Below are 12,029 nucleotides of genomic sequence, written 5' to 3' on the forward strand. Positions count from 1 at the left end.
AAGCCTTCATTTACCATTTATAAATGCGACAAAAATAAGTTTTTTGCAGAAAAATTAAACATACATCCATCTGCCTTGATACATGAGTAAGCATAAAAATTGCACCATCGGCCAGGGTATTTGAAGACACTATTAAGGCTGTTTTACACGGGGCACGGAATTGCGCAGGTTTTGAACTGCATTAATTTCTAAAATGGCGTGGAATTGCGAGAATGTATGAACGAAATTAGAGCAGGGGTTATTTTGCCATCTCACGTCCACGCATTCTCGCATGTGATCTAGCAATTCATCGCTTTACAGGACACAATTCTGACTGTGCCTTCGTAAACACGTCCGATTGTGCGAGTACGTGCTCCGTATAAAACGGCCTTTGGATTGGATGCTACTTGATTTAGTTTCCATTTATGTGATGATGCATGTTATGATGATATGAGTTTCTAGTAAACAGATGATTTATGTGTGTCAAAAGTGCAATATTTATTAACAAATTGGTTACCTTTCTAAATTTAATTGATAGAACAATTTTGAATCAATGTATTGTGTAAATTATGTGATTAAGTTGCAATAAAATGCTTTGTAAAAATATAATCGTCTAGAAAAAAAGATATCGACTCATTTGAACCAAAGAACTCACAACGTTGCACATAAGCTACGTTTCTCCAACGGCTACTACAAGCAATAAAAATATAAAAATCAATAAATTCCCTTATTTGACTCTGTTTCATCGATCATTCGTCAAAACCTTGGGAAGTTTTTAGTTAGTAACATGCTTGAGATTTAATGGGTTAAAATTAGATAGCCTCACCTACCCTACAAGAAATTGGGAGATGATGGTCAGTAACCGTAGCTTCAAACGGAAATTGATGCACTCAGACCTCTACGTGGCCCTTGATCCGTTAATATCGAGCTCAAACTGCCCCTATCTATAGTATAACACACATATCTCCGCCTTAGGCGGGCGGGCGTAAATAGCTGATTTGATCAGCTAAATTACCTCCAGTGACCAAAAGGGGCGTCTGAAGGCACTACTAGGTCTGTTGCTGCCTGCTTCAATGCGCGTTTTCTTCCTCATAGGAAATTTTTTCTATTCTGTAGATATAGTTAGCCATGGTTTCGCTTGTAGTGGGCCCCGTCGTTCCCATATTGGCGCGATAATTCCCTTTCCCTCCCTCCCACACCCATCCCTTCCTTGGAGGTGTAGTCGGGCTCTCATCGCGGCGATATCCTTTTTTCCTTCCTCAGTCCTTCCCCTCTTGGGATGGCGCGGGCGTATGAGTCTCCGACTTGGTTCCCAGTCCTGAGGAGTTCCCAGTCCTATGAGGGCCCGCCCTGGGTGCCGATTCGACTGATTCAATACGCACCCATTGGAGACAAAAATGAGCATGTCAATTAAATTAACACTGTGACCTCTGTGAGGGTATTAAATGTTTACTTAGGACATACATGAGACATACGATTCCATCATAATTAGATTGGCGCATCAATACCACAAAAACTTTGGGAGATGATGGTCACTCATCATCCCTTCAAACGAACACGCAGACTTCTTCGTAATCCGGTACGATCAAACAGCCTCTGGGTCGCGGTAAATTTAGACATATCTCTGCCTCGTGACGAAGCCGAAAAATGGATTAAAACCCGCCGAATTACATACACATGCCAAACGGAGTGTTTGAATGCACTCTTAGCTCTGTTGCTGATTGCTTTAGTATCAGTAAGCAACGAAAATGAGCATTTTACACCAAATTATGGCTTATAACAGTCGCAAGGTGAAGTGCACCGACAAGAATAACACACCGAAGGAGATTTTCCACTCCTTTCACTTATTAAAAGGAAGACTTCCAGTACACTACTGACAGATTTTTAAGTGCCTATTTTAGTTTCGGCCAGCGAAACATAATTAAGCCGTATACATGCCCAAAGGCAGCTTGAAATTCTATAATTAGCGACGGAAAATGTTCGAAACAAAGAAGAATTCGAATACAGAATTAGATGGGTTTTTGATTGCTTCAGCTTCCTCATTATTAAGTGAGTATACAAAACATGCCATAATAATAAGATAGGTATGCTACTGCTTCATGGAATTGAGAGTCTGGACATTCGAGTAAGAATTTTAAACAAACAGGGAAGCCGTACGCATTCGTGAACCTTGATCAGTAGCTATCGAGTTCAAAAAGTCTCTCGTGGAAGGAAATTAGATATATCTCCACCTGCGGACGGAAACGAATAATTGATTAAACTGACTGAATCAACTGCATCAACCAAAGGAAGTCCTTGAACGCATAAATAGATCTATCACAGACTGTTCAAGTACGTGATGATATGATACTCATTTAGTTGGGAAATTATCAATAGTGATCTTCCTTAACGGTTTGCAGTCCAATTTCCCCATTTGGGAACAGATATATGTAAAAAACATGAAAATTACATTTCGTATTTGTGATTCCTTTAATAGCTTTTGCTATGTAAATAAAGTGTGGACGTTTTTTTTAAAGTGAATCGCATAACTTGTGTATACATTGGTCGTTAATTACATCTTTTCAAAATTGGTTATTTTCATCATCTGTGTAGTGAGTGTGCGGTTTATTCGATATTTTTTCCTACACTCACCGTCCAGGAACAAATGTTCATTTCCTATGTAAATTGTCTAAGGGTAACTCGTAGTAGATATGAGACTAATCGGCTAGGCGTTTGCCCTGCGAAGGGTCACCCAAGCTCATCTGACGAACTTGTTGAGCAAGTCAGACCAAGTTTTGTCAATAGAATATGAGGATTCAGGCGAGTTGGAGTGGAAACGTGACACAATGAAAAAAGAAAAAGCAGGTACCTGATTATGCTGTAAAGCGAAACCGGTAGTACCCATAAATTTAAAATTGTGGAAATTGCTCCTGCTTTTTCTTTTTTCACCAAGTTTTGTCGACGACCCTTCGAAATCGACCCGGCAATCGGATCTCGTGAGCTGCAAGTCCCACACACAACGGTTTGGCGTGTGTTGAGAAAACTTTTGCATTTGATTTTTAAAAGTTGTCAAATAGTTTTTGAAAAACCTGGTAGTTAACTGATAAACAATCAGTAGTTTTAAGTACTATTTTTTCGGAGATGTAGTTTTTGGAATCAGTTTTTTTTCCCGAATTTTGCTGAACGTGTTTTTTAATTTATAGAAGTATTTCTGAAGGATTCCTTCGATTGTGGGGCCGGTTGAATCAAATAACTTATCTCCGTATTATTACATTTGTGTCTTTTTTGAAGCATGGAATGTATTTTTTTCCTTGTAGTGACGTAAAACAAAGCAGTAGGCACCTACTTCAATACTATACGTATGTAAGAGACAGAAACAGCAGACTCAACTTCCGTTCCCATCCTTTTCACGCCCCCAACCCATCACCTACACTCTCTTTCATATTCCTTCCCGAGTCATGTGTTTCTTTCTGTCTCTGCAAAGAGTCGGGTCGCTTTACTCTCGTCTTCCATCCTCCCGTGGGAAACTGCAGAGCTGGGTGAAGAGAAAGACGATGGCTGAGGATGAGGAAGGGGGAGGAGGGGAGGTCAGCGGAGGGGGCCGTTGGAAGACGGACGTCGCGTAGTCCGACGTGTGATGGCGAATAATGTAAACGGGTTCGAATAAAATCATCTCTCCGTAGTCTATAAGTTTCCTTCCAAAAATCCCTGCCAATTGATCGGCGACGCCCCTTCGAGCATCGGGAATCTTACACGTACCCCAAATCCTTACTCTAATGCAATAAAATATAGTAAAATTCAGCCGGTTCAATGAATACTATCTTGTAGCCCAAATACTAATGGTGTTTTATTTTGATGAAATAGTTATAATTGTAACTACTTTGGGAAGGGGCTAAGGAGTATAGTAACGGATAAATTACAGGTTAATCATAAAAGCTAAGTTCATAACATAATCATAAAACCATAGTTTTTTTACATTGTTTGAATGAAAATAGAATTACTTACAATTTATGCTTTTTTATTTTTAGTAGTAGTCGTCCCAAACAGTGTTTTATATAATTAATAAATTAAAATGTGCGCGCCCTTAGTCGCTCCGAAAACGATACTAATACTGTGCTAACTCAAAAAATAGTTACCATTTCTTCGTTAATGGTTGTCATTGCTTCAATAACTCTGTTCATTAAGTGGTTTAGGTCGCGAATTTATCATTAATTTCTTTTTATTTGTCCATTTTGAGCTAGGCTACCAGGGATATCAATACGACTACTAGAAATTTCTCTGCTATCCTCCTATGAAACCGCTCGTGAAAACCTTATATAAGGCATCCTCCCTTTGCTGTGATTGTGCCGCTTGGATCAATTACTTTCCTCTCCTTTGCGTGGCCGAGACACGTCATATCTTTAAATTAAATAGTTATTTTCGTAATTGACGCAACGGAAGCTAAATTAATCATGCCTCTTAAAAATTTTATTTCAAGATATTTCCTTGTTTGATATTGATTTAACTTATTTAATTAAAATTTTTGTAGTAACAGTAAAAATCAATTTCAGTCTAGACTAGACAGCTGTGACGTATTTCCGAAACCTTTTTTTTTTGCCCGTACAACTCTACCAAATTAATCACTAACTTTGTACAATCTTTTGGCGTTTATGTATTTGACTTGAAAGAAATATTTGGTACCGTTTAGTATGAGGAAATCAAGATAATGAGCAGTGTAAAGTGGTATATCCAAAGGGCGTGGATTTCTTATGTTTTACTGCGCACCCCGTTTCTACAAAACATTTCTGCCACTCATAAATTGTAGGCGGCCTGGCGTAGTTGGTACGGACATTACGCTGAACTGTTGTCGCTGACTTTGATTCTTCAAACCAGTGGAATAACTATGGTGGGATGAGGGGATAGATCCCCTCCTAAGCCTCATAGAAATAAAATAATTATTTAACACTATTGCCTAGTTTTGTCATACTTTTTTAAGCGTTAAGGCAGCTCGAAAAGTGGAAAAATTGCACTTTTCGAGCTGCACACATCATTTATTAAAGGCCAATAATTGAAAGGCTTTATCTGGACCGTGAGTGATTATAAAAATACTCTATAAAAACTAGATTCCTATGTAAATTGTCTAAGGGTAGCTCGAAGTAGGTATGAGACTAATCGGCTAAATCCAACTAATCGAGAAGACGTTTGCCCTGCGAAGGCCCTACTGCACCTGCTTGAAGCTAAACTTTTAATGACAAAATGATGCGAAATGTATTTCTAGGCGTCATTTTAAAAATTTTTCCCGGACCTCCCGTTGCTTGGGGAAGGAAGGGGGTCGCCTCCCCAGGACATCTCATCTCCGCCCCATGGCATATTCCTAGTTACGCCACTGCTTCAAACCAAGACACACAACTAGCACGCTCGGGTCCAGTGAAGGCAGGAAAATCTTTAACATAACTGCCGCTAGCGCTTTTTGCGGTGCGATTCTGCACTAGCAAGATACGCGAGTCAAAAGTTGATGTGTTTCCCTTCAAAACAACACTAAAACCAGCATTGCTCAATAAATTTATATGAATTTTCGAAGCTGTAAGGTCCTTTTTGAAGCACCCTATATATTGATGTGCCCCGCTTAAACTTTAAATAACAAAATTTCGACAGTTGTAATAACTTGTATCCAGGTAAGTTCCGAATCTCTTGGCATTGAAATGAAATTGATAACTGATATATGTAACACTATCACACGTTCATTTATATTTTATTTGGCAGTAAAAAAGAGCCTGCGAATATTCAATGCTATTGTAACCATCAGATATTGAGTTCGCTTTAACCCGGCCGGCGGAAATTGGTGCAGTTGAATTTTTGTTAACTCACTCCATACACTGGTATTAAATGGATTTTTAAAATCCTACTCTCCACGTCAATAAAACCGCGGAACGTGATTAAATTCACCAAATTGCCCTTGTCAAACTTCTATTAATTAGATTTAGGAGGATGGCAAAAAAAGAACGCGAATATGATTCAATCGAAAAATACATAATAGCACATTCCGCTCACACTGATGTGTTTTGGCCGAGCCATCCACTCAATGGTGTGACGTAATGGTGGGGAAATAAAAAACAATTCGGAACACGCTTCTTTCGACTGCCAAAGTAGGACCCAATTTCAACGGATATATAAAACAAATAATCCCTTTTCAATTATTTTCACCCCTTTTTGGCCCTCGGAGCGAGAACGAAAACGGACGAGAAAATGAAACACTTTTCAGCGTCGGTTCTTTTTCCTTCCCAATGCTATTGTGACGTTCATTTACACACACACTTTCGTTCCCTCTCTCTCTTCAAAATGCGAAAATTTGATGTTATTTCCGTCAATTTTCGCTCATTTTTTTTTAAACGCGTCAGTGTTTGCGTTCACAATGTGAATGTCAGAGGGTGTATGGGCTGAGAATTGGAGAAAAGAAATAAAGGAAGAAAATGTCTGAATTGAATTCCTTTCGGTTACCCTGGACTGACGGCAATTAGAACACAAAAGCCTCCACATTTCATCTACCCCACCCATCCATCCATTTCGTTCCCTTCCTCTCGCCGAACAAACACGACGAATCAAATAACCTGGCGATCATTTGTTCTGTAAACTTATTTCAATCGCCATTATTATAAAACTCACCAGGCATGAAACCCTGAATCACGTAGTCACGACACTTTGCGAGGCAAGCATTGTGGTTCAATACGAACGGACAGCGGATACAAGTCGATTGTTATCCACGGAAAATTTTTGTCCTGAAACATTTCCATATTCAAATTATTCGTTATTTCAAGAGCTGAGATTGTACGCGCAACGACTTAATGCATGTTTTTGATAAAGGAATTCTACTCTTTTAAAAAAATAGAATATTCTCTCATTTAAATCAGAGTAATTTCCACTAGGCACAATACACGTCTGAAATTAAAAGAATCAGTTCCTCAATATCAAAGAAAAGTGCTTTCTAAAGAGTGAACTGGCAGTTTTAAAATTCGTTCTAAAATCTCCATACGTTACAATGACGCAATAACTTTGATGGGATTTATAAAAAAAATCTGAACCTCACAGATTTCATAGTCAACTAATGCTTATGAGAGAGCGCCAATGATTGTTAAACTCGCATTGAATTAATAAAGCGCTTGCAATTGCAAGCGAATGTCACCCTATCCAAGGTAGCAGAGCTTTTGCATGCACATTTTACAAAAAGTTCCCCCTTATTTGTCCCTAGAAAGCCATATGAGATAGCAAAATTTATAATTATCATCAGAGGAAATTGAACATAATGTAGGAGGAGGTAGATGGATGTGGTGGGTATATACTCACCGCTCTATCACCAAGGTTCCGGACACGACAATGCAAGTACGCCGTCTGTCCAACTGTTGTCGTCATTTCTCTCTTGGTCGAGTTATCGAAGTATGGTTGTGAGAACGGCTGCTCCCAGTAAGGTGTGTGAGGATCTATGACTGCTCCTGCTGGAGAAAGAATGAAAAAACCCAAGTCAAAAACTTGCATTTTCCATATTCCATAATTATCAGCATCGTTCATGAGGACCCTCAAGACTTCGGACTTCACCGTTTTAGAATGTCCAGACTCAGTCATTAATCACCTCAGAGATTTTTAGATAAAATAAAACTTTTTTAAGACATCAAAAATTGAACAATAAGGTCGCAATATATAACAAGGTAGATATTAGAGGACGAATTTTGAGTAAACCGGAGTAACAGAAGGCCAGAAGAAACTTTATTTGTAACTTAAATTAATACCATTACATCTAGAAGTTCAATGAGTAATTGGCTAAAATGTATATGTACTAAAAGTTTCTCGATAATGCGAACTCATGAATACTCTATATGCTTATAAATATAATTCAAAGTAAAACTATAATAAATGTTTGAGTTTGAACGTCTGAAAATCGTAAAATATTAACGTATTACTTCATCGGATTGAGTCTAAACATTAACATCTCCGTATTGTACAGTACTTGAGGTAGAATATTTACTTCCTCGCCTTCAAAATAACTCCTGCGAATAAACCATTATTTGAAGAAGTTTGAAAAAAAAATCAAGGGCATACTGAGAATACATCAAAAATAGAAAAGTTTTCCTGGATATCAGACAATTACTTATACCATTTATTTTTTATCAGATCGCGACCCGGGTTTCAATGAATTATCATCATCTTCAGGCGCAAATTATGATTTTATTATCTTATTATTGTTACCTAGTACAAAGTATTGTTACCTATTGTTACCTATACCACAAAGTAAATCAAGAGTTAGTACAAATGGAAAAATCTGAGTGAATCATAACTGGACTTTATACTGGACATAACTGGATTTTTATAACTACTTACAATATATGTTATCCTGTCCATTAGTTACGTTGAATACTATTACACTCTATATTGATGATAATGAAATGTTAAGTCTCTGCCTGAGCGGGTTTCATCGAGAAAAGTTTCACACATCACAAAAATGTTTATTAATGTTTCGATTATTAAAGGATACCAAATTAATGTAGCGATGCCTAAAAGGAAGTGAATATGAGTCAGTTGAATGAAAATGGCAGAAAAACCAGATTATAAACCTGGTATATTAATGATTTGAAAGTAATATTGACTAATTTAAGTATACAGGGATTAGCCACGATGATAACTTTTACGGGAGTCACCCACAATGCACAGATTGTGCGAAAAATTCATGTAGAAAAAATCATTCGCCTTGACCAGGATTCGAACCCGGTAGCTTAACAGGTGAAAGACCTCGACTGGAAATCGGGGGATCCGGATTCAAATCCTGGTCAAGGCGAATGATTTTTTTCTCTATGGATTTTTCGCATAATATCGACTATTTGAAAGATCTTCCTTTTCACAATTTTAACATAAAATCTATGAAAGCTGCATTTTTCTACAGACCACTCGTAAATTGGTAATTAAGCTTTTCATTTCATGTTTCACATTGCGTTAGTTTATCATCCTACGACAGTTAATGTAATAATTTTTAATTTGGTACGTAAATATTGAAGATGGAGCCCAGAAGTGGGAAACCAGGGTGTAAGGGCGGCTTCATCCACCATCATCCACCATTTTCATACACACTTTGCAATAAAGGGAGTGACTGCGGAAAAATTCCCGAAAAATTTATCGAAACTTGAGGTGCCTCTGAAGCTGTTCGGAGTTGCGTAAAGCGATTCCCTCGGGAGTGGAGGACTCGGGACTTCTCAACAGGACTTCTCTTGGCCACACCAACAGCCAACCACGACAACACCTCCCTCACTCGAGGAGCTAGTTACCGAGTTTCTCAAACCTCACATCTCTCTCACCTTCATCCACAACAGGCAGAATTAACCTCAAAAGACGGCTTCTGAATTACCTATTCTGAGGATGTTTATAAGAGAAAGTTTTCAAAATATTGCAAAAAAAACGATAGCAATGAATGATAAGAAAGGAAGTGAAAATCACTGATGAAGGAAGCAAAGTTATAATTCAGGTTTAAGAGGGATCTAGTTATTTGTGGAAACATTGCGAATAATTCGTTTCTTAGGGTTACCTATTTATTCAATAACTACACATTGATAATACTGAAACAAGTGAAAATAGCAAATCAAAAATACTAAATAATCAGCTCAAATGGCCGGAATCAGTACTAATATTCACAATGAATAATCCTCATTTTTGGTACCGTAATAAAGAACTTCGAAGGGTGACTTTTTTATTTAAAATTTGCAGATAATTTTACTATATCTTGTCAGGCCTTCAATTTTTTTTCATGCTTTCTTGGTTTTAGGTAAAAAATGTAATCTTTTTGGAGAAGCGGGAAACAAGAGCAACAAGATGTTGAATGATTCAGTCTACGAAGACAGATTTTGACATTTCATGGGAAAATTCACATTTTTCGGTTTGTTTTGAATTTTTAAATATTACGGCAGAACAGCCTTCCTCATCCCAAGTTTCCCAATAAATGAATATAATTAGGAAAACAATGTTAATGTTCGAGAAAGAGAGAGCGCTTCGTGCAGAATGAGAATGAAGGAGACAATTTCTGGGGGGGGGGGGGGGGGGGAGCGCTCGATTGGTGGGTGGCGAGGAATATTTTGCGGGAGTTAGTTGCCAGCTACTTTGCCTCTCGAGGTGTGACTCGCCGCCCTCGGACGGACGTGACGGAAAACTGCGCGGGCGGGAACATGGGGGGGAGAAAGGCCTGAAAATGAACGGAAGAGGTGTGGCGCTTCTGCTAAAGGGTACACGCAGGCACGTCTCGGCTCCGCCTTTCCGGCGAAGACGACGTTTTACAAAAAAGTTTGGACAAACTTTCCTCAAGATCGCGAGGCTGTGGTTGGAAAAGAGAAACAAATAAAGAAAGATAGTCGCAGGAAGATGTTGGGACACTTTGGTTACCATGGTTACGCTAGAAGGAGGGATTTCGCTGTCTCCGGCCCGCATTTACGCGCAGATGGTGTTCTCACGATATAAAAGCTGCTCCAGATGATATGTGGGGCGGTGGGTAGTTTACTAAGACCCTCCAACTAAGAGACAAATACACGAGTTTAATGAACCCCTAGGTTTTTGATTACAAGACAAAGTTTGCAAGAACAACGAAAAGCCATTGAATTGACGGAGGAAAAATAAGTTTTGATGGAATTGGTCGTGCGTACATGAGAGATAAAATTCTTCTCGTATTAAAGATGTGAGGTGAGATGCTCATTTGCCAACATTTGTTGGCTGCCTCCTTGTGTATCGGTTTCAGTTATTCAGATATTATTAACCGCCGGCACCAATTCCTGCAATGTACTACTTAGAAGTATTCACCCCGATGAAACCACTTATTAAACATTGCAAAGAAGTTCTGAGTTAGTATGAAAGGAAATGACACACTCATCGATTTCATTATTCAAAGTGATCTATCAACTCCAGTGAACTAATATCGAATCAACCTACTAAACATCGATTACATTCACATTTACCACAGAGGAGGAATGTATTGAAATCATACCACTCTGGATTAAACTCTTTTTCAACCTATGCAGTGTCCCAGCCACATAAAGGCCTGTAAATATCAACAGATACAGAGTTGATACAATGAAACCCATCCGAAGGAGAGAATAGTCAAGCACATCTGCTCCCTTTAAAATTTTATCTTTACCGTCACCAACATAATTTAAAAATAGACTTTTGAAGTTCTCGTCAATCAATATAAGATCTATGGATTGATTCTCTGAGCAAATGATTTTAAAAAATATGCTAATTAAGGCATCGACGCACAAAACTTGAAATATCATCTTTCTTCGGGTACGGCTTCCAAGAAATCTTGATCCTAGAAATGAAGAAGCGAGAGAGGCACTTGACGCCTTTCCTATTATGACCCGACGTTTTCTGGGGTGTCAATTGCACTCAGGCCAAACACGAGGCACGTTCAAGTCAAGAAGAGATTGTCTCCCGGGCAGAGCGGCAAGAATAAGAGGAAGGCAGATTGAATTTCCTTCCGTGATCCGATTCCTCCTCAAACACGATTTTAAGTCGAGCACTATGTCTCCTGGAAATTCGCAGCTGGAGCAGTTGCTCAAAGAGCGTTCGTCGTTCAAGGCGCGACTTCCGCCTCACTCCTCTCACACAATTCCCATTTACGCAGTTTTTGCCTTAATTTGCGAGGTGACGCGAAAAATTTGGCGCTCACGGAAAGAGCAGGTGATTCTCCAAGGCGAAGACAGCTAAGTTACCTGAAATTCGCTGGCTGCCACACTCACAAAAAAGTACGAGAGAGCCTTGAGGAGGCTCTTTTTTTTTCAACGAATCCACTTGATGAAGGAGGAAATTACGCCAGTTGATCACGGTTCACTACTCTAACCTTTGAAGACAAATCACAGAAACATACTTGATGATTCTTATAAAGTTTTATTTATATAGTTTCCTCTAACTTGATGAAAACTGAAAAATGAGGTATATCAGCAGAATGCGGGAGTTTAAACGGAAACTTTAAAATTCGAAAGGTCCACTCCAAAAGACAAGGAGTCGTAAAAGAAATCATTCGGGACAGGATCTTCTAAAGTCATCAAAAATATTTAATCTTATCCTGCTAA

General features: G+C 38.7%; 1 protein-coding gene across 2 annotated transcripts in view; it reads right to left on the reverse strand.

The window, feature by feature from the left end:
• LOC124166939 (hemicentin-1-like) overlaps positions 1-12,029 on the reverse strand; it is a 122,034-nt gene that overhangs the window by 18,110 nt on the left and 91,895 nt on the right. For both annotated transcript variants that reach the window (XM_046544654.1, XM_046544653.1), the window contains exon 2: positions 7,279-7,427. In XM_046544654.1, coding sequence (XP_046400610.1) covers positions 7,279-7,427 — 149 coding nt within the window. The remainder of the gene's footprint in view (positions 1-7,278; positions 7,428-12,029) is intronic.

The sequence above is a fragment of the Ischnura elegans genome, chromosome 10 (assembly GCF_921293095.1).
Source record: "Ischnura elegans chromosome 10, ioIscEleg1.1, whole genome shotgun sequence".
Taxonomy (NCBI): domain Eukaryota; kingdom Metazoa; phylum Arthropoda; class Insecta; order Odonata; family Coenagrionidae; genus Ischnura; species Ischnura elegans.